General features: G+C 38.9%; 1 protein-coding gene across 3 annotated transcripts in view; it reads right to left on the bottom strand.

The window, feature by feature from the left end:
- The window catches only part of RAF1 (Raf-1 proto-oncogene, serine/threonine kinase), an 81,409-nt gene that overhangs the window by 20,960 nt on the left and 36,261 nt on the right, over positions 1-24,188 (bottom strand). The window contains exons 1-7 of one of the 3 annotated variants that reach the window (XM_023516979.1): positions 18,444-18,644; positions 9,821-10,053; positions 8,900-9,012; positions 6,295-6,397; positions 5,850-6,007; positions 3,745-3,843; positions 1,063-1,216 (exon numbers count right to left, since the gene is read on the bottom strand). In XM_023516979.1, coding sequence (XP_023372747.1) covers positions 1,063-1,216; positions 3,745-3,843; positions 5,850-6,007; positions 6,295-6,397; positions 8,900-9,012; positions 9,821-10,027 — 834 coding nt within the window. In that variant the 5' untranslated portion in view covers positions 10,028-10,053; positions 18,444-18,644. Of the gene's footprint in view, positions 1-1,062; positions 1,217-3,744; positions 3,844-5,849; positions 6,008-6,294; positions 6,398-8,899; positions 9,013-9,820; positions 10,054-18,443; positions 18,645-24,188 lie in introns of those variants that run through there. The other 2 variants (XM_012809233.2, XM_023516980.1) reach the window with 2 other exon arrangements.

Here is a 24,188-nt window from a genome sequence, read left to right as displayed (position 1 = left end):
AAAAAAAAAACCCTATGATGGCTTGGCACCCGTAGCTCAAGTGGCTAAAGCACCAGTCACATACACCGGAGCTGGCGGGTTCAAATCTAGCCTGGGTCTGCCAAACAATGACGACAACTACAACCAAAAAAAATAGCTAGGCATTGTGGAGGGTGCCTGTATTCCCAGCTACTTGGGAGGCTGAGGCAAGAGAATCACTTAAGCCAAGAGTTGGAGGTAGCTCTGAGTTGTGATGCCACAGCACTCTACCCAGGGTGACAGCTTGAGGCTCTGTCTCAAAAAAAAAACAAAAAAACCCTATGACTCCACCCTCTCATTTCTAAATAAAATCACTTAAAAGTCATCTAGAGAGCTTGTAGTTCTCCATCACTATTATTTTCTTTCCCACACCAAAATGAAAGTACTCTTTATGTACCTTTTGCACCAGCTCACTGAAATCCTATTCACTTCTGACATGGAAAGAATGAGTTTAAATGGCAACATTTCTTCAGGAAGTTTTAGTTCTCTATTTCAATGATATACTAACTAGTTGAATTATTCAGCCAGCCTAAATAAAGATATGGGTTAAAAAGAAATTTTAAAAGTCTGGGGAAGGGCAGTGCCTATGGCTCAAAAGGGTAGGGCACCAGTCCCATATGCCAGAGGTGGCAGGTTCAAATCCCACCCTGGCCAAAAAAAAAAAAAAGTCTGGGGAACTGGGCGGCACCTGTGGTTCAGTAAGTAGGGCGCTGGCCCCATATACCAAGGGTAACAGATTTGAACCTGTCCCCAGCCAAACTGCAACAAAAAATAGCTGGGCGTTGTGGCGGACACCTGTAGTTCTAGCCACTCGGGAGGCTGAGGCAAGAGAATCACAGCTGTGAGCTGCAATACCATGGTACTCTACTGAAGGCAACAAAGTGAGACTCTGTCTCAAAAAAAAAAAAAAAGTCTGGGGAACTGCAGAAGTGCTGGAACATTCTGATCAGGTTTGATACCCCAAACTCCCTGACATAATAATCAAACCCTACCCATGCCATTAGCTGATTGATACTCATTACCACCCCCAAGGGGCCCTATTACCTCAATCATCCTGCTGTCCACAGGAAGAGTGGTGCTGACCATGTGGACATTAGGTGTGGACGTCGACCTCTGCCTCTGGGAGAGGGAACCTTCAGAGGAGGGGCTGGAGGTGTTGAACGTGAAGGCATGAGGTGTGGAATATCGGTGCTGGGAACTGGGCAAGGAGGAGAAAGAAAATTCCATGATTGGCACTCAGGCCTTCCCACTGGTAGTCTTTCAACCACCTACTTCATTAAGATGCCTAGTGTGTCTGGGCCTATAGTCCTAGGACTTTGGGAAACTGAGGTAGAAGGATTGCTTGAGTCATGAAATCAAGACCAGCCTTGACAACATAGTGAGACCCCATCTCTACAAAAAATTTAAAAATTAGCAGGGAGTAGTGGCACTCACCTGTAGTCTGAGCTATTCAGGAAGCTGAGGCAGGAGGATCTCTTGAGCCCAGGAGTTTGAGACTACAGTGAGTTATGATCACACCATTGCACTCTAGCCTAGGCAACAGAGCAAGACCCTGTCTGAAAAAACAAAAATGAGGGCTGTGCCTGTGGCTCAGTGGGTAGGGCACCAGCCCCATATACCGAGGGTGGGAGGTTCAAATGTGGCCCCAGCTAAACTGCAACAAAAAAATAGCTGGGTATTGTGGTGGGCGCCTATAGTCCCAGCTACTCAGGAGGCTGAAGCAAAAGAATCTCCTAAACCTAGGAGTTGGAGGTTGCTGTGGGCTGAGACGCCACAGCATGCTACTGAGAATGATAAAGTAAGACTCTGTCTCTTAAAAAAAAACCCAAAAAACCCAAAACAGAACAAAACAAAAAGATACCACTCAAGAATAAACTCTATTTATATAACCTTTGACAAAATGTTCCATTCTTTTAAATATATGCCAGCTGAAAATTCTTTTTCTGTCTAGGTGTTTTTGGATGCAAAATTTTTAAAAAGGAAATAATATATGTGCTTGGAATTCAATGGAGAGGAGAACAAAACATACATTTCCTTCTTTTTAATAAATCACCTCCACAGATTACTCCAAATTTTTATAGCCTTTCTGGGAAAGAACAGGTTCCACACCACCACCTATAAAGTTAGCTAGAACTTGTCCAGTTTAATTTAGAGACTAAATTAGAGAACTTTCAGAAAAATTTTACCCACACAAGTTAGATCTACTGAGTCTGCAGAAGGGCCAAGATTTTACCCACTGTGCACATCCTATAACCAGCACACTAAATTGAGAATTTAATTTTTGATTGCAATACCTAATTGTGAAACTAATCACTAGGCTCTTTCAGCCAAACCCACCCTCCCACTAACCCAACTGGGAAAGTGCATTAAGAAGTAAAACATTTTAGGCGGCGCCTGTGGCTTAAAGGAGTAGTGCACTGGCCCCATATGCCAGAGGTGGAGGGTTCAAACCCAGCCCCGCCCAAAAACTGGAAAAAAAAAAAAAAGAAGTAAAACATTTTCATTATTTGCTCTAAAGATTAGTTTGAGCTTTGTTCAATTCGGGTAACACCCACATTCGAATTCAAGGGGAAAAAAGCTAGTTTCTCTAAGGGAAATTGTTCTTCCCACATAACTCTGTTTTTATCTTTAGAGACCCATTTTCTTCTAATTTTTACATGCAAGTACAATTTTGGGGCATACTTGCTTTTCAAATGAATAAAAGCCATATACAAATATATATCTAGATATCTTTCAATATAAATTCCTTCTCTGAAATATGCTACCTTTAACAATTTTCATGGTAGTTCCCCCCCCACCCCCGCCTTTTTGAAGAGATAAGAGTTTTGCTCTGTTCCCCAGACTGGAGCACAGTGGTATGATCATGGGTCACTGAAGATCTGAACTTCTAGGCCCAAGAAATCCCCTTACCCTCAACCTCCTGAATAGATAGCACTGTAAGTGTGCACCACTGTGCCTAATTTATTCTTTTTTTTTTTTTTTTTTTTTTAAGATAAGGTCTCACTCTGTTTCTCAGGCTGGTCTTGAACTTCTGGCTTCAAGCAATCTTCCTGCCTCAGCCTCTGAAAGTGCTAGAACTTCAGGCATGGGGTGGCTTTATATGAGGCCATGATGGTTTTATCTGATTCATTAAAGCAAGATATTTTGGACCAAGACATAGATTTTACTTTGGTTCCAAATACATGTATAAAACTACAAGATATGTGGATTGAACAAAACTCTGATTTTAAAAACTAAGTACAAGTTGTGTGGAAGCTCATATTCACATAAGGAAAGATATTTACTCAATTTTCTCTCATTTGATTTTTTAAAGACAGCAGTCTATTAAATACAATGGTTTTAGCAATGCAAGGCCAGAACAAACACTTCAAAGTCAAGGACTTTAATTTTACTGAATCATTGTATTCAGTTGGGGACCCTTTCTTTGAGGCTCAACTTACTACATATTGAGGAAAGCTGAATCTCAAGCTCTTTAAAGTGTGATGAGATATTAAGGGGTGTGCTATGGTAACTGTATATGATCAAAATCACTTTCCAGAATGTAAGGACTATAGGACCACAAAGATAAACGTGAAGATTTTGCTTTAATACCACTATCAAATTCCACAGAGGCAGCACGGGGAGGTTTACAGAGAGTGAGAGGGAAGGGAATGCAAAGAACTCGGCCTTCCAACCCACCAATCCCAATGTAACTTTCCAAAAGAAAAGCTATAGGTAAAAAATTACCTAACAGGTATCCGGGAAACAGACTCTCGCATACGACGCATCGTCAAAGAAGGCAGTGCTGGGACCCCGCTATCACCAATGGTGGAATTTGGAAACAATCTAAATGAAAGCAAGGAAATACTAGTTTACAGACTTGCAGTAATTTTACATAAAGATACAGCCTGCCTTGCCTTACAAACTTACAGCTACTCAAACTGAATTTTTTCCAGTTATAGTTGCCTGTACTATTTTAGGCTACCTGGAAGTAAAGAGAACACCATGCCAAATAACTGGGTTTGCATAATTACAGAATGTGAATAATATTTACCTGCAAATGAATACACAGATGTCAGTGTGCATCTCCAGGAAAGACTGGTTGAATGTCCAGTTATAGCAAAATTATCTTTTTAAAAATTGCAGTAGGACATTTTATAACCAATATCATGTAGAACGTTTCTAGAAACATTCCATTTTGGAAACACATAGGTGAAAAAACTAAAATATGGAGAAGAAATCATATTCAGCACCAAAACTCAAAAACAGGAAGAAAGGAGATTAATTAGGTAACTTCTCCATAAGCTGGGCACTTGTGCTAAATTTTATGTCAGCTCAGCTAATCCTCACAAGAACAATGCAAAGAAGTAATACCCCCTTTTTCAGATGCGTGAACTGAGGCTCAGAGGTAGTTACAGTTAGTAACCACTGAGACACTGACACGTCTGTTGGATTCCAAAACTTGTGCCATTTATGCTACTCAAATTCTTGCTCCAAAATCAACATGTAACTTAACCATGAACCACAAAAGCAAAAAAGATGCTACCATCATGGTTTAATGTAACATTCCCAGGGTTTTTCTACTATCTTCATAAAAAGATAAGCAAGACATTAGCTTTTCATTATCTGTGTTAACAGTATTTAAAAGGCCATTTGGGGGCGGCGCCTGTGGCTCAGTGAGTGGGGTGCCGGCCCCATTTACAGAGGGTGGAGGGTAAATTGCAACCAAAAAATAGCCGGGCGTTGTGGCAGGCGCCTGTAGTCCCAGCTACTTGGGAGACTGAGGCAGGAGAATCGCCTAAGCCCAGGAAATGGAGGTGCTATGAGCTGTGTAACACCACAGCATTCTATCGAGGGCCATAAAGTGAGATTCTTTCTCTACAAAAAAAAAAAAAAAAAAAAAGCTGTGTGAGACAAGCCCTTTTAATTTAAACTTTAAATTTTTTTTGAGACAGAGTCTCTCACTTTGTTGCCCCTGGTAGAGTGCCGTGGCATCACAGCTCATAGCAACCTCAAGCTCTTGGCCTCAAGCGCTTCTCTCTTCTCAGCCTCCCAAGTAGCTGGAACTACAGGCACCCACCACAATGCCCGGCTATTTTCAGAAACGAGGTCTTGTTCTGGCTCAGGTTGGTCTCGAACTTATGAGCTCAGATAATCCACCCACCTCAGCTTCCCAGAGTGCTAGGATTACAGGCATGAGCCACTGCACTTGCCTAAACTTTGAAATTTAATAAAAAATAAAATATATTTTGGTAACTGGCATGTCTGCTAATGGAAGGAAGAGTCTCCCAAACAATCAAGTTTTCACTTGTTTGAGGTAAAGAAAATAGCACTATGTTTTCTGCTCCTTTTCAATACCAATGGCCAATCAGCATATTTAACAAAACACAGGGTCATGTCTACAAGTAACCCTGCAAGATACTGTTAAGAAAAGCCAGGGTGGCGCCTGTGGCTCAAAGGAGTAGGGCACAGCCCCATACCCGAAGGTGGCCCCATACCCAGAGGTGGTGGGTTCAAACCCAGCCCCGGGGGAAAAAAAAGAAAGAAAAGCCAAAAATCTTTTTGTTTTCACATCCTTTTGTTCTTTTCTTTACTAAATCACAGCATGTCAATCTCTATGTGGCAGATAATAAATAGGTCCTACCTGTTCATTTTGGAGTTACAAAGCTACACTCAACCTAGCTAGTTTTAGAACTATGTTTCTAAAGTAGATGGTTTCTAGATCACAATAATTCATTTCACAAATCTACAGTCCAAACTTGACAAAATATATAAATACCCTAAAAATTATATACACATATAATCCCTATCTCTACATTCTTTAGGGGGAGGGAAAGAGAAAAAGGTCTTACAAGAGTTGTCTGATATTACTCCAGTCCACACACATAGTAGGTACTTTGGTGCTACAGTGTTCATGAAATTTGTAGCCACAAGTCTGACATCGAAATCCATTTAGCAGGAACTTCTGACAGATGTCACAGAAGGCAAGCTTTAGGAACGTCTTCCGAGCCTGGAAGAATAAAGCTGTAAATTATGCTGAACAAATGAAACATGAGAAAAGACATTGTAATTTCTTCCCCTACCCCTGAGTTTTTACAAAATGAAGAATCCTACTTCCAACATTTGTACAATCAATAAAGTATACATCTAATGAAATCTAAATTGCCTTACAGTAAACAATGGCATAACAATGTTTTAAACAATCTAATAATACATATGCTTATTACCACCTGTAAATTCCTGTTACGCCAGGCAAAGCAATCAACACTCCAGAGAGAGAGGAGATCTGCAACTTACAAAGTTGTGTGTTGTGAGGGGAACATGATCCAGGAAATCTACTTGAAGTTCTTCTCCAATCAAAGAGGCAGCATCAGTATTCCAATCTAAACGGGCTTTTTTACTGAAAAGGATTTTTAAAAAACATAACATGAAAGGGAAATGTTTAAACAAGGTAGGAGTTCAATGTAAATAACAGCTACCATTAATTGTATGCTATATAAACATTACTTATCCATATATTAGCTTATTTAATTTATGCAAAACTATAAATTACATAAGTTAATTTAATTCAGAAGTGAATTAAATGAGAAAATTTGAGCTCTAAGAATGTAACTTACTCAAGGTCACACAGTGAGTTTTGAGGGCCTAACCTGAAATCAAGGTCTGTTGTACTCCAAAGCCTGTGCTCTTAAAATATTCTTTAAACAATGATATATAACAATCCCATGATAAAGTAAATACATATTAAATTGTATGTTGATATTAAAATCCTATAAAAATCCTAAAATCCTGTGAAATAGGTTATAAATATTGCTACAGTATCAAAATTTGGTCTTCAATAGCCTACTTCAATGTAGATATATATAGAAGATATATAAAGGAACCTTCAATAGCCTACTTCAATGTAGATATATATAGAAGATATATAAAGGAACCACAAATGAAACACACTTTTCTATTAATAACAGACTCAAATCTATAGAGGTGTAGGGTCTACGAATATGTGTATAAGTCTATGGGAGACATAACTGTCTTAAAATGTACTCTGAAACCACTCTTTCTGTGCTTAGAATAAAACAAAAAAATTACTACGTGTAACTTAAAAAGTAATGCCCAATATATTCCTTTCTCATGTCTTGTTCAATTAATCTGGCTTATTTTCTGAAGAATATACTCAGGTAAAGAATATGTTCTTTATACTCTTTGGTATTTAAATAATACTATTTGAATCTCTCATCACTTAGCAGAAGCCTATTCAAAGCCATTTTCTGGTTATCTAATAGTAAATATATGGGTCACTATGAAAGTTTTGAGAAACACAAAAATCAAAAAACATAAGATCTGCACAGATGGAAACAAATGAAGCCCTCAGCAATACAAGCTGCGCATGTTGAAATTTGTACAGGTGAATCAGAAAGGACGCTGACAACTATTTCTTATAAGTGAAATAATAGATCATAACACAGTCTGTCGCAGAACTTTTGTAGTGATGTTTATAATATACTCCTTAATATAATTTCCCTATACACAGTCTAGTAAATTCCACTCCAAAGTCCTGTTTGCCCTAATGAGGAAAAGGAAGGGAAGCACTATTTTCTGATCAGTCTGCAGGCACTTGTCTATCTGAATAAACTCAGGGTAGGGGAACCTCTAAACCAACATAGGCTTGGAGGCCAGTAGATCAACACCCACCCCCACCCTACTCCCATCTCAGAATATCTCTAGTCCTTGAGGAACACAATGGATTGGCTTGGGGACCTACCTAAGGCTACAACCAACTAACTAAAGCTGATATGTGCTTCAAAGATTTGCAATTCAACAAACTGCTCCCTAAACTGAGAGGAATTAAGATCATCCCTTAGAGTAGATTCATTCCCTAGACTACTCTCTAACTGAAGAATTCCTTGAAACACGAAAGATGTAAGCTGAAGATCAGTAACAAAAAGTGCAACTTTTCAAGAGGGTAAAGTTAAGAGAATCTTCTGGAAGGTTCTGCATATTTTAGAGGGGAAATAATGGGTAATGGATAATTATGGACATTTCTGCTGCTATGAGATATTACTCCTATTTCTAAGGGTGGTGGCAAGATAGAAATATCTACTCAAAGACTATTTAGAAATAGTATGAACTATAACTCTTCCCTCAAGCAGAAATTCTCCTGCATCTTTTGGCCCTATGTCTATCAAACAACAGGGGTTTAGTACTCAATAAAATGAATAAAAATGAGTGAATGACAAAAGTCAATCTCTTGAGGATAACATTCTTTAACTATAAATAACAGTGCAAATGCTTTCTAAGTACCCACTCTACCTAATGCATTATAGCAAACACAAAGAAAAAAAAAAATTTTTTTTTTTTTGAGACAGAGCCTCAAGCTGTCGTCCTGGGTAGAGTGCTGTGCCATCACAGCTCACAGCAACCTCCAACTCCTGGGCTCAAGAGATTCTCCTGCCTCCACCTCCCAAGTAGCTGGGACTACTACAATGCCTACTTTTTTTGTTTTGTTTTTTTGGTTGCAGCTGTCATTGTTGTTTGACGGGCTGGACTGGATTTGAACCCGCCAGCTCAGGTATATGTGGCTGGCGCCTTAGCCGCTTAAGCCACAGGCACCAAACCTAAAGAAAAATTTTTGTTTCAAGAAATACCATCTAGTGTTACTGTTTCCATCCTTAGAAACACTATCAATACCTAACATGTAACTTATTTTTCAAGACAATGTCCCAGAAATAATTTCTAATTCTGAATACCTCATTTTTCTGAATTGTCTCTTTATAAACAAGGGTATACAAATGTACGATATTCTATAGGAAGCTAGTACTTTTTTAAAAATGTAAATAGTTATTATTTGAAGCTAGGAGAACCTTACTGGTCTGAAGGAGATAACTGACTTTTGAGTTCTTACCCTTTGTGTTCATGGAGAAGTCTGAACACTGCACAGCACTCTGGTTGCAGGCCCCTCACCTTGAGTGCTTTCATAAGGCAGTCATGCAAGCTCATTCCATTTCGTACATTTACCTACAAACAAAGGACCACCTTTAGAATCACACAGGTTGTAACACCTCTTAGAAAGGTAAGCACAGAAATACACGTATGAATCTGTAGTGGTATGGGTAGATCATTTAAGATAGCATTGCCTGTAATGGTAAAGAAAACACACAACACACACAAAAAATCCCTGAATTGTCCAGCAATAGGTAGGCACTTGAGTAAAGAATGGCATTTTCATAGTATGTTCCATTATGTATTTCTTAAATACTATATTATTATATTTATAATGACCTGGAGGGGAGGGAGTCCATGATATATTATTGGGAGAAAATATTTTTTTTAGGATAATACAAATAACATTCAGATACTGTGAAGGTGAGGAAACCTATAATTATATGTTTATATATGTTGTAAAAGTGTGGAAAGAAACACATCTAGCTATTAACATCACAGTGGTTAAGATAGATAAAATGATAAACCCTTCCCTTTCTACGCCTCTAATTTGTTTGACTCACTGAAATGTACATGCAAACATGAACATTCACAAAAGAGGAAAATAAGCCAATTTGACCTATAAACAAATGTGTATTTTTATGATCAAAAATTTTATTTGCAACAAAATGGTTGATCTTCCTAACAAAAATTCCATCTCACAAGTACTTCATGCTAGTGAGGGCAAAGAGGAAGTAAAAGAAACAGAACAAGCAGGAAATGGAAGAAAGGCCCCAACTATGACAGTAAAGATTTTGCCTGTCTCTAAGTTGGACAACATAATCCACAATGTTTTCTACAGGCAGAGAAACAGCTAAATTTCCTAAGAGGAATGTTCACATACCACTGTTCTTTGCTTGTTCGGCAAGAAAACTCGTATAGTGTTGCTTGTCTTAGAAGAATCTGTGAGTTTGCCATCATCTGATGCCCGGCGCTGATAGCCAAACTGCTGAACTATTGTAGGGGAGATGCAGCTGGAGCCATCAAACACCGCATCTTTAAATCCAAAACCATTGCTGATCGTCTTCCAAGCCCCCTGTATGTGCTCCATTGATGCAGCTTAAACAATCCTTAAACCTGGTTTAAAAAAAAAAAAGGGAATAATTATAATTCCTGAATAAAATCACTTAACCGAAGAATATAAAAAGTAATTTTGAAAATTATAGTATGTGGGTTTTTAGCAAGTGATATCTTCTGCTTAAATTAACCAGAAAAGAAAAACTTTGGTAATAATACATTTCTATAACATATTTCATACACAAGTCAAAAATGAAGGAAAAGGAACTATGGACGAAAAGACTTGAGAGTTATGTTGCTAATTAAAAGCCAACCTAGAACATTACTGAGTCTCTTGACGTCTAGTCTTTTTCTATTACATTTCTCTTTTTCATTGGTTTTTGTATATTAAGTATGAGCAACTGCCCTTGAGTGTGAGCAACACATTAGTACTGTGAGAAATACCTCTATAAAGTGTAAGCCATAATTTATGCCTTTAAGGAAGGAAAAGAAAACACACTTCTAAGCTGGGCACTGTGGCTCATGCCTATAATCCTAGCACTCTGAGAGGATCCCTTGAGCTCAGGAGCTTGAGACCAACCTGAGCAACAGTGAGGTCCCATCTCTCCTATAAGTAGAAAAATTAGCCAGGTGTTTTGGTGGGTTGGGCGCCTGTGGTCTAGCTCCTGAGGCAACTGAGGCAGGTATTTGAGGTTACTTGGAGCTAGGCTGATGCCAAGGTACTCTACCCAGGGCAACAGAGTGTGACTGTGTCTCAAAAAGAAACAAAAAAAGAAGAAAACATACTTCTAGGATATATGTAAGACACTTTATAATTATCTCATTTAATTTATATAAAAACCTCAAAGCTTTGGCGGCACCTGTGGCTCAGCGAGTAGGGCACTGGCCCTATATACGGAGGGTGGTGGGTTCGAACCTGGTCCCCTGGCCAAACTGCAACAAAAAAATAGCCAGGCGTTGGTTGTGGCAGGTGCCTTAGTCCCAGCTACTCTAGAGGCTAAGGCAAGAGAATCGCCTGTGTCCAAGAGCTGGAGGTTGCTGTGAGCTGTGACGCCTCAGCACTCTACTGAGGGCAGCAAAGTAAGACTCTGTCTCTAAAAAAAAGAAAAAAAAAAACCTCATAGCTTTTTTAAATGCCTTCCTCCATCCATGTTTTCTTCTTTCTTTCTTTTTTTGTCACCCAGGCTAGAGTATAGTGGTACAATCACAGCTCTTTGCAACCTATAGTTAGAATTACAGGCATGCGATACTACACCTGGCTAATATTTTTATTCTTATTTTTGTAGAGGTGAGGGGTTTCACTATATTGCTCAGGGTAGTCTAGAACTCCTGGCCTCAAGTGATCGTCCTGCTTCTGCCTCCCAAAGTGCTGGGATTACAGATGTAAGCCACCCAAGCAGGCCTTCTTTCTTTTTTAAATAAAGAAATCATGCTACTCACTCAAGAATGCCCAGGTGATGGGCAAAATAACCAGATCCTCTATCTATTTAAATGTGAAGTTCATGAATTTTCCCATTCAGAGTTTCGTTTTGGTATAGAAACAAAGCTTATAAACAGAAGCAAGCAAAAACAGTCATCTAACCCAAACAGATCAAATGTTTTAATTGCAAAACAAGGTAACTGCCATACAAGTCCAGTCACACAGTAAGTCAGATGCTCTACTTTCGGCATTAGGACTTGCAATGTCCAGCGCTGGCTTAGAAGTCAGCAACTATGCAGAAGTGAAGGCTTTGTTTCCTACTTTAGAAAATCTTAAGGTTGATAGGCTGTCTCATCTTCTCAACCCTCTCTTCTTCACAAAAACTTGTTTTGTCCTATTATTGACAATGCTACCACCTTCTGGAAGCCTACTGTTATGAGGCAACATAAACAGCCTACATTCCACTCAGTATTTACTGTAATCCTTACTGTGATTCTCTAGGTAGGAATTATATCCCCATTATACAGTATTTCTCACACTTGGGCTTAAGTGATTCTCTTGCCTCATCCTCCCAAGTAGCTGGGACTACAAGCACCCGCCACAATACCGGGCTATTTTTTTGTTGTTGTTGCAGTTGTCATTGCTGTTTTAACTAGCCAGGGCCAGGTTCAAACCTGCCACCCTTGGTATATGGGGCTGGCACCCTACCCGCTGAGCCACAGGCGCTGCCTTCACACACAGCTTTTAAATGGCAGGATTGGGATTCAGAACTGAGCTGCTCTAACTCCATATTCCTTATACTTCCCACATATAACACTGAAAAAAATCAGTTAGGCCAGGTGTGGTGGCTTATCCCTGTAAATCTCAGCATTTTGGGAGGCCAGCAGTTCAAGACCAACCTGTGCAACATAGTGAAACTCCCACTCTAAAAACAAACAAAAACAATTAGGCAAGTGTGGTGGCACATGCCCATTGTCCTAGCTACTGGGGAGGCTAAGCCAGAAGGATCGTCTGATCTTGGGACCTGGAAGTTGCAGTGAGCAGTGATTGACAGAGCAAGAACTTGTCTTTAAAAGGAAAAAAAAAAAAGACACTCTTCTCAGCAGGACTGTGAGAGATTTTTATTTCATATGTTACCTATTTATCTTTTATATATTTTACTATTATACTATAAATTTTTATCAGCCTATTTTATTTCTATAAAGAAGAACAGCAGGACAAGTGATAGAAAAACAGCCTTCAAGTGACAGGGCCATGATGCAGTGCCTCCTACCTCTGGCACCAAAAGCTGACCCTGCCTGACTCACTTGTACACCTATCCCCAGGTTACCACGAGGTCCCTTTTTGGGTTACCTATAATTCCTCTTCCTTAGATCCTTCTCTTTTTCCAACTAAGGAGGAAGAGATGAAGGAGCGTGGGGCCAGAAGAAAGAGAAAGAGGGACAACTCATCTGAGCATCTCACTAGCCTGAAATGGCCTAACTCCTGATGATCTACACAGCAGTCAAAATAATCTTAAAAATACAACTTTTCCCATTTAAAATTCAGAATAAAATATAAAGTCCCCCATTAGTATTTCGACATTTAAAAACACTTCAAAATTGCAAAATTAAAAATAAAGACACTTAATAAACTGGAACTATTAGCCACTTTACATGTGTATGGGTATAATGTGTTTTCATTATACACATCCTAAGCCTCTCATTTTTCAATCATTTTTTTCTTCTTCACTTAGAAAAGTCTGTGTTTTTCTGTAGTTTCATGTTTGTGATTTCTTCAGGAATCCAAAATGGATGCCCTCCATCAGAATAATTCAAACTTGGAGGGTTGGCAGCATGCTGGTTATTTCAGAAGCCTCTCTCTGGGCCTGTAACTCCATGCTAATGTACAGATATAAGCATAACTGGCTGTTCCCTATGCCATTTTCACTAGTCCCTTCCTTCACACATACTTTTAAACTGATTTCCTGGTCAATGTCAAAATATACCTCGAATGTAATAATTGCTGTACAGAAGAAAAAGTAACTGTTACGACTGCCCACACTTATAGTGTACTATACTCTTACCAATAATTATTAAGGTCAAAATTTCTAAAGCTTAAAAAAAAAAATCTAAACTCCCTAACAAGGCCTCTAAGGCAGTGGTTCTCAACCTTCCTAATGCCGAAATATATTTTCATTGTTAAAAAGGGGTCGCAACCCTAGGTTGAGAACCACTACTCCAAGGCTTTCTTTAAAAACATGCCAGGCTTCCTGCCTAAAGACTTTTAAATGTATTTCCTTCACTTGAATGAGTGAAACTCCAGGAACAGGCAAACTGGCTTTTTTCACACTTGTCTTCACCCAAGAGACATCTCTTTTAGAGAGGCTTTCTCTATCCACAGTAACCAAAATAGCCCCATCAAATAACCCTGTTTTATTTCCACATGACACTTACTAATATGTTGGATTATTTTAAAGCTTTAGTCAGTCTTCCTACCTTCCTTCTTGCTCTATAAGGGTAGGACCCTGACAATATTGATTGCTGCTGTATTCTTATTAGCACTTAATACAGTACCTGGAACACAAAGGCACTCACCTAGCTATTAAATAAATTAAGTTAGGAACCTGAGGGCAGGAAAGGTGGCTCAGGCTTGTAATCCAAGCATTTTGGGAGGCCAAGAATTTGAGACTAATCTGAGCAACATCATGAGACCTTGTCTTTACAAAAAATACAAAAATTAGATTGGTATGATGATGTGCACCTGTAGTCCCAGCTACTCAAGGGGGATGCCCTCAGGGAGGATCACTTGAGCCCAGTAGTTTGAGGCTGCAGTGAATTATTATGATGCTACTGGACTCTAGTCTGAGCAATACAATGAGAACCTGTCTTTTAAAAAAAAAAAAAAAAAAAGGAAAAGGAAAGACAGAAAGAAATGAAATCAGAATAATGCTACAAAAAAGTAAATTTTTTATAAAAAGACCTGTCCAGAACTACTATATGTGAATTAAATCTCCATTTTGTAGTACATCTTTAAAAATATCTTATCATTCAACAAAGAACAAAATGCAATAAATTTCATTCTATATTTAATTATGGGGGACAACTATGTATTAGATGCTATTGATAAAGAACCCACTTAGGCTCAGCGCCTGTGGCTCAAGTGGCTAAGGCGCCAGCCACATACACCCAAGGTGGCACGTTCTAATCCAGCCCGGGCCCGCCAAACAACAATGATGGCTGCAACGAAAAAATAGCCGGGCGTTGTGGTGGGTGCCTGTGGTCCCAGCTACTTGGGAGGCTGAGGCAGGAGGCTCGCTTGAGCCCAGGAGTTGGAGGTTGCAGTGAGCTGAGATGCCACGGCACTCTACCCAGGGGAACAGCTTGAGGCTCCTGTCTCAAAAAAAAAAAAAAGAACCCACTTAGAAGACTTAAATATAACCTCAGTCCAAAAACATACCGTGTGTCCATTAAGTTTGTGTGCAATTTAAAATATATTTAAAAATAAATTTAGAGGCAGTGCCTGTGGTTCAAAAGGGTAGGGCGTCAGCCCCATATGACAGAGGTGGCGGATTCAAACCCAGTCCGGCCAGAAACTACCAAAAAAAAAAAGTTTAAAATATATATAAATATATATATATATATACATAAAAATTGCACATGAACTTTATGGATATCTATATTATAATGAATTCTAAGTCTTTCAGACACTCAGAAAATATAGTGCTGGTACTTAGTAGACAGCATACTATAATAATTTTTAATAAAAGCTAACAAAAATATACCTACTTTCATTTAAGTTTTAGATTATTTATCATAAGTAATTTTCATTTTTCCATCTCCATACCAAAACCACTTACAGGCTAAGAAGCATACCAAGTCAGTGCTTCCTAATCTTTTTCATGTCACCATACTCACACAATATAATGGATCATATTTGCCAGACATGCTGAAACATACAGACAAGGCTGCTCCAGCTAGAAGTGATAAGCCTAGGGATCCAAGGCCAGGGGCCCTACTAGTTGCCCCAGGGTGACAGGGTATACCTCTAACCTGTTCATCACAGAAAACTCTATACTAAAGTATTCCTTAATCAATTTACTGAAGAGCAGGCATCTGAAAGCAAGAAAAAGGCATCTTCTAAAAAGATCATATGGCAGCAACACATCTCAATCTCAACTGAAGACATTCAGAAATTGTTTATACTACTCTCAAATGTAAAGGTAGATCTAGCCTCCAACACTATGATCTTTCTGATCTGATTAAATGCTCCATGTTAAAAATATATATATATAGACCCGCATACAGCCGCATACACACACCTAGACACTTGCTAAAACCAGATAGTCTACAGTAGAAATCCACTTTTCAATATGAAAGAGCTTTCACAGCTCTATAGAAAAGTTTTAAAAACAAATGCATTCTTTCATGAATGGAAAAATTCATTATGTTGGAAGAAACAAATCATTTAAAAAGACATATACATTTCTTTACAAAGGATAGTAATACTATTCCTAATATAGAAAGAACTCCTGAAAACTAGTAAGAGAAAGACAAACAATGTCACAAGACGACAAAACAAAAAATAGAAAATTAAATCCACAGAAAGGAAATATAAAGGCTAATTAACATATGTTTAGTTCATTATGTGTAATGTAGAAAAATACAAATCAAGAACTAAAATATTATTTTTAATATCAGATTTATGGGCTTTTTTACTTCTTGCCCTGGCAATGGAGGCCCTTCACTGTCTATTGGCGAATGTATCCTGCTTTGTAAGCTTTCTCTGTAAGTCTATCTTTCTTCTTCTTCTTTTTTTTTTTTTTTTGGTAGAGACAGAGTCTCACTTTGTCACCCTCAATGGAGTGCTGTGGCATCACACAGGTCACAGCAACCTCCAACTCTTGGGCTTAGGTAATTCTCTTGCCTTAGCCTCCCAAGCAGCTGAGACTACAGGCGCCTGCCACAACGCCTGGCAATTTCTTTTGTTGTTGCAGTTTGGCTGGTGCCAGGTTTGAACACGCCACCCTCGGTACATGGGGCCAGCGCCCTACTCACTGAGCCACAGGCACCGCCCAAGCCTACCTTTCTCTTCCTCAATAAACTGTTTCACACTTGCCTTAAAAAAAAAAGCAGATTTATAAAATTTAAAAGACTGAAAATATCCAGCACAAGCATTTAAAGGCAATCTACTTTTTTCTTATACTGCTAAGAGTTTAAACCACAACAGTGTAACCCAGTGATTTTCAACTCATGTGCCTCAGAAATTTTTAAAGATCATTAAATTATTTTCTAAAGAAGTTCAAAATATAGTAAGTCTATTCTTTTTTTTTCCTTTTTTTTTTTTTGATCAACATAATTTAAGCATACAGCAGAAGTTTAACTATGGGTTCAAGTGTGCTATGAGATAGAAAAAGTTGAAAAACACTGGTCTAACATAGCAATTTAACAATGTCTATTAATTATTTAAAGATTCAAATTCACATTTCATTTGACCATCCATCCTACAAGAGAAAAACACCCAGCACTGCACAAACACACGTGAATATTTACTGCAACATTATTTGTAATATCAAAAAACTGTTAATTACCTCAGACACAAAGCTACAGAACTGAAACTCAGACAATTTATAGCAAGAGTAGTTTTTTAAAAAAACCTGCTAGGAAAGGACAGTGCCCTAGTATACTGAGAAAATGTCTGATTTAAAGAATATTTATGCAAACAGGTGCAATTTATGTGCCTACAAGTCCAGCATCTTGGGAACTGAAGCAGGAGATCACGAGCCCAGAAGTTTGAAGCCACAGTGAGCTATAAGGGTGCCCCTGCACTGCAGCCTGGGCAACACAGTGAAATCCCACCTCTTAACAAATATATATTTAAATAAGACTGTTTTGTGTAGGAAAAATACATCTGAAGTTATGAAAAACCCTACTTTGTTTTCCCTGAGCAAACTTGCGTCTTAAGAGATGAGGTCTGGGGAGACGGGAGAGGGACTGGAGTGCTCCCACTTAATGGGTACAATGTAATACACTTAATGGGTGTATATGGGACACCTCTTAGGTTCGAGACTCAACTACAATAGAGACTCTACCTAAAAAATGCAAACATTGCAACCTAATTGTTTGTACCCTCACTTATTAAATCGAAATTTTAAAAAAGAGAGAAAGAGATGAGGCCTTACTCTGTTTGCCAAGCAACTCCTTCAACTCCTGGGCTCAAGTAATCTTCCTGTCTCAGCCTCCTATGATTGCAGCCTTAGGTTACTACTTTAGCAAACTTCTTAAAAAGAAAACTTTTAAGCTTTATTAAGTAGGGAGTATTTTATACTTTTATTTTATATTTAACTAGAAAACTATCAAACTTTACTACCATAGTGTAGATCCTTTCCCAAAATGTAAGACCACGGTCAATGTCTTCTATGTACACATACCTGTCACCATTAATATTAAAACACTTCAAAGGACTATCCACGTTGTGTAATACCAAAAGTAAACTAAGCGTCAAAAAAAGATAAATTTAAAACGTTCATGAAACATTTCTTGGTATTTATCCAACTTTTCAACCACTACATAAAAGGGTATTGTTTGAAAGAGAATCGTTAAGTATGTCATTTGCAGTTAACTTTGGTAACAAAAACATTACATGGAAACAAATTATAAAATCTCATTTCTGTTCAACAATAAAAATAATCTTGACTCTTTTCACATATACAAAATTACCATAAAAGTTTATTACTGTAAAAGTTCCCAGACCTTAAACAGTTGGTAAAATGTCTGAGAATCTGTATTCTATAGACTAAACATTTACATTTTGCATGCCAGAAGAAACAGAGCATATTCAAAACTTCATCTATTGTGATAGCTAAATTCTGTAATTTATTTCAGAAGCCTGTAATTTACTTAATAATTTACTTAATATGAATTATTCCAGTCTAACTGTAGAATTCACATTCAACTGGTTCCACGCTGCTTCATTCTATACTCCAGACTATCCCCACCAACCATCACTGAATGCTTTGAAAACCAAAAGCCTAGGCCCTACCCGACTCTACCTTCTTCCAGGTTGGTTACTATTCCACTGAAGAATTACACCCTGGTGCCTTTGAAAGACACTAAGGAATGTTTTGTGAGACAAGTTGTGGGAGGGGTGACTCTTCTGACTCTTCTGACTCTGCTGGGCTGTAAAAGAAAAAAAAAGAAAAAGGAAGAGAGAAAAAATGTGGTGTGACAATAATTGCCAGATACTGCATATCTTAGCTTTCTGTAGTCACCCACTCTACGTATGTCAATCATGACTTTGTATAAATTTCTCTGAATTCGTTTTTTCTATCTTACATTATTTGTGAGGGTGGCAGGTTCCATAAATTCACAAAAAAATTTGCCTTTTATTAGTTTCATGTATCTTTCTGCCACCTGCAGTTTGAGGATACATTTGCTTTAATCATGTAATTCATGACTTTTATAGTCTAAACTTTATCTTTTCAGAACTACTTCTTTGTATATCAAAATGTCCATTTTTATTATCATAGTTTGCTTGTCAATCACATTTATTCCCTACATGACTATTTCTTTTTAGAAAGTTAAGAGTGTAGCCAGCCACAGTGGCTCACACTTGTACTCCGTAATCCTAGCACTCTGGGAGGCTGAGGTGGGTAGATTGCTTGAACTGAGGAGTTCAAGACTGACCTGAGCAAGAGTGAGACCCTGTCTCTACTAAAAAATAGAGAAATTAGCTGGGTGTGGTGGTACAACACCTGTAGTCCCAGCTATTCAGGTGGCTGAGGCAAGTGGATTGTTTGAGCCCAGGAATTTGACGTTGCTGTGAGCTATGCCATGGCAACAGAAACTCTTGTCTCCAAAGAAAAGGAAAAAGAAAGAAAAGAAAGTTAGCATGTAAAACCTTTGCTATATTCAAACTAAACAATGGGCTTATAGCTGGGGGGCTTATGCCTATAGTCCCAAGGAGTTCAAGGGCAGCCTGGACAACAGAGCAAGTGCCCTGTCTCAAGGGGGACAAAAAGATGGGCTTATAAACTCTAAATAGTATTTGAATTTATAGGAAACAAAAAAATCTAGAGTAGAAAGGCACAAGGCACTAAATTATGCAACACAAGCCAAAAAGCCAAGTCCCTGAACAATCTGACATGCACTCTATCTTGAGATTCATTTCAGTTGCCTTCTTTGGGCCCTTTTTGTGGTGTAACTAAAACACCACCCAATATGATTTAAACAAAGACAAGGTAGTTCTTTGTAATAGCCAGCTTCTTCAGGAAAGAGACTTCAAAACGTCAAGTCTCTTTCTTTCCTAAAGTATACTCAGCATTTTTTCAAACTATAAAGCACAACCCATTAGTGGTCAGAGATCACTTGGGTAAGACAAGACCAGCTTTCTTTAAAAATACCAGGTCTATGCTTCCTTAGGCTGCACATATACTAAAAATACAAAGTCTGAGAATTAAGTTTGCAAACTTGCCATGGTACAACTGCACTGGAAGCACTGTACAAACAACTCAGTAAGGTTTCAGAATTTTGGCATTTCAGTATCTCACAGTTGTGTTTGTGTCGAAATGTGGTAGCGTTTTGCTTAGTGTTCAGTTTAGTTGTGTGTTTTTGTGTGCTGTTGCAAAAATGTTGGAGCTTGAATTAGAGCAACAAATAAATATTCAATTTCTTGTTAAACTTGGCAAGAGTACTAAGGCGCCAGCCACATACACCTAAGGTGGCGGGTTCGAATCCTCAGCCCGGACCCGCCAAAAACAACAATGACGGCTGCAACCAAAAAATAGCCGGGCGTTGTGGCGGGCGCCTGTGGTCCCAGCTACTTGGGAGGCAGAGGCAGGAGACTCGCTTGAGCTCAGGAGTTGGAGGTTACTGTGAGCTGTAATGCCATGGCACTCTACCCAGGGGGACAGCTTGAGGCTCTGTCTCAAAAAAAAAAAAAAAAAAAAAAAAACTTGGCAAGAGTAGAAGTAAAATCAGGGACATGTCAGCCCAAGTTTATGGGGATAATGCCATGAATAAAATGGCAGTCTACAAAATGGATTAAACATTTTTGAGGGGTCATGATAGTCAGTAACAAGAAGAACTGATTAAAACATTGCAAAAAGTTGTCAAATTGTGTATCAAAATCATCGGCTGACTATGAGAAGCATACCAGACCCAGTAAACGTTCACAAAGAAACAGGAAAATCTTAACTGAAAATATCAGCCAACAACTTACTGCTCTGGCATCAAAACAATGCACCAGTTCACACAGCACTGTAGCACTGTCTATGAGGTACTTGTTAGCCAGTAAACAAGAAACTATATTAGAATACCCTCCCTTTCCACCTGATCTAGCCCCGTGACTTTTTTCTTTACCGAAAGATAAAGGAAATAAGAGAATGGAAGACCTTTTGATACCATTCAGGAAATCAAGGGTAATAACAATGACAATAACAATAACAATAATCAAGGGGACATATATATTACCTTTTGTTAACATACACGCATCATTTTATATATGTTTATAAACATATATATGCAATTTTTCCTGTATCAAGGTTCAAATTCTAGGGTGACAGCTGAATTTGATGGCTATTCCAGAGAGTTCCAAAATTGCTTTAAAGGGTGCACTAGGTGCTAGTGTCAGCACAGAGCTTCCCAAGGGAATTAATTTGCAGATGACCTTATGATATTCAGCAATGAGGCATATAGCACTTTTTCTAGGATGAATTTCTGACCTTAATTGTCAGACCTCATATATATGCTGATAAGCGGAAAAAGAAAAAGCGGGGAGTATACTTGATAGGTTGATTCCCTACTAGGCAACAAGACACATCGACAAAAAAATATAAATTTCTGAAAATTCTATACCAACTAAGCAGCAGCAACGATGATAATATTAGCTAATAGCTACTAAATGTTATTATGTGTCAGTTCTTTATATACAATATAGCATTTAATTCTCCCAACAATCCACTATAAGAGAGGTTATTATACTGATTTTGGAGATGAGGAATTATCCTGAGGACTATAAAGGTTAAGTAAAATTGTCTAGTAAAATATAGAGCCAAGATTACTGACAGAATATGTAAATATTTGCAAGTTTGTTTGTTTGGGGTTTGTTTTTTTGGCTTTTTTTTTGGAGACAGAGGCTCACCCTGTTGCCCTGGATAGAGTACCATGGCATCATAGCTCACAGCAACCTCAAACTATTAGGTTTGAACAAACCTCTTACCTCTGCCTCCTAAGCTGGGACTACAGGTGTAAGCCACAACATCTGGCTAGTTTTTCTATTTTTAGTAGAGACAGGGCCTTGCTTGCTCTTACTCAGGCTGGTCTTTAACTCCTGAGTTCAGGCAATCCACCCACCTCAGCCTCCCAGAGTGCTAGGATTACAGGCCCAGGCCACCTTGCCAGTTTAATTCACAGATTTTACCAAGGCTTCATCACACCATCACACACACACAAGATCAGTGCAATGAAGTACCAGATTTTAACCTGTGGCTGCCTGCTCTAGCTTCCGGATATGTGGCTCTTTCCTCCTACTCTGGTAATTTTACTTTTATTTTTAATAAAATAAAAAATTAAATTTGGAGATGACGATAAAGTAAAAAAGTTACCTATAATCTTATTCACCCTATCACAACATTTTTGGGATATCATCTTCTATTAGAGGTATAATATGAGCTCAAAATCTACCTCTACCTTTTATTAGCTGTATGGCCTTTGGCCCAATTGCTTCATTTTTCCACACACCAATTTTCTTTACTTAACTAACTCAGTAAACAAGAAAGAAAGATCTGATCATATGAGAAGCCTATCTTCCAGTGGAGGCATACACAATAAATTATATGGTGGTGCTAAATGCTGATGGGAGGGAGACAGGTTCCAATTTACAGTGAGGTGAGAGCAGGACTCAATGAAGAGGTAACAGTCAAGCCAAGATCTGGAAGTAAACGAGTTTAACTTGTAGATAGCTCTGAGAACATTCCAGACAGAAGGACAGCCAGTGAAAACCCTGATACAAGGAAGAGCAAAGAGAACAGAGCTAAATGAGAGAGTACAGCTAGAGAGAAATAGGGACAATGCAGATAACATGATGCCTTATAGGCCACCATACAATTTGCCCTTTTTTTTTTTTTTTTTTTTTTTTTTTTTTTTTGAGACAGAGCCTCAAGCTGTCCCCCTGGGTAGAGTGTGGTGGCATTACAGCTCACAGCAACCTCCAACTCCTGGGCTCAAGCGAGTCTCCTGCCTCCGCCTCCCAAGTAGCTGGGACCACAGGCGCCCGCCGCAACGCCCGGCTATTTTTTGGTTGCAGCCGTCATTGTTGTTTGGCGGGTCCGGGCTGGGGATTCGAACCCGCCACCTTAGGTGTACGTGGCTGGCGCCTTAGCCGGTTGAGCTATAGGCGCCGAGCCAATTTGCCCTTTATTGAGAGAAAAAGAAATGAGAAGCCACTGAAAGGTTTTAAGCAGAGAGTGACACCATCTGTCTTGCATCTTAAAAGGGTTAGTCCAGCTGATATATTGAAAATAAACTACGGGTAGTTAGATATATGACTGTGAAGTTCAGAAAATGTCTAGGGTGAAGAATACTTCCTCACTCAATGTTATGAATGTTGTTCAATATTCCTTATAAAGCACTTAGTACTACAGCTAACACATAGTAAACAATTTTATTATAGCTTCTTTTCCACACAAGAACACCCACCATAGATGAGAGAGGGTGGGAAATTCAGCCCATGCTTCACTTCTAATCCTATGTCTGCCTGGAGACACTTAGATAATCAGCCTAGAAGGGGATTTCCTAATTCCCACGAAAGGAGCTGTCCTGCTAACTGATCTATATTTTTGCAGAGCTACATCTGTGCAGAGGGGACCTTCTTCTATTTAGCAATAATAACTTTAGGGCTAGTTGTAGCCCCAATCTTTGTCCACATACATATGCATTTTACACAACTGCATTCTTAATCCAAATTCTATGTTACAGTATTCTCCTCCAAATTTATTTATTTATTTATTTGAGACAGAGTCTCACTATGTTGCCCTTGGTAGAGTGCCATGTTATCACAGCTTACAGCAACCTCTAACTCTTGGGCTTAAGCGATTCTCTTGCCTCAGCCTCCAAGTAGCTGGGACTACAGGCACCTGCCACAATGCCCAGCTGTTTTTGTTGTTGTTGATGTAGTTGTCATTGTTGATTTTAACTGGCCCTGGCCAGGTTCAAACCCACAAGCCACAGTGTATAGCCTGCACCCTACCTACAGAACTACAGCTGCTGCTCAAATGTAATTTTTTTTTTTTTTTTTTTTTTTTGAGATAAGGTCTCACTCTTGCCCCCAGCTAGAGTGCAGTGGCATCATAATAGCTCACCTCACTGCAACCCAAAACTCCTGGACTCAAGCAATCCTCCTGAGTGGCTGGAACTACAGGCACAGGCCACCATGCCCGGCTAATTTTTAAATTTTTTTATAGAGATATGGTCTGTCTACATTGCTCAGGCTGATCTCAAGCAATTTTCTTACCTTGGTCTCCCATGGTGCTGAACCACTATGGCATGAACCACTATGCCCAGTCCAAATTAAATTTTAAACATCTGATAATTCTTTTTTGTTTTTTGGCCAGGGCTGGGTTTGAACCCACCACCTCCGGCATATGGGGGCAGCGCCCTACCTTTTTGAGCCACAGATGCTGCCCATGATAATTATTTTTCTTTTTTTTTTGAGACAGAGCCTCAAGCTGTCCCCCTGGGCAGAGTGCCATGGCTTCACCGCTCACAGCAACCTCCAACTCCTGGGCTCAAGCGAGTCT

The sequence above is a fragment of the Otolemur garnettii genome, unplaced genomic scaffold, assembly GCF_000181295.1.
Source record: "Otolemur garnettii isolate 467f Iridium unplaced genomic scaffold, OtoGar3 scaffold00101, whole genome shotgun sequence".
Classification (NCBI taxonomy): Eukaryota; Metazoa; Chordata; class Mammalia; order Primates; family Galagidae; genus Otolemur; species Otolemur garnettii.
The sequence above is the reverse complement of the archived record's forward strand: the minus strand, read 5'-3'. Positions and strand labels throughout refer to the sequence as shown.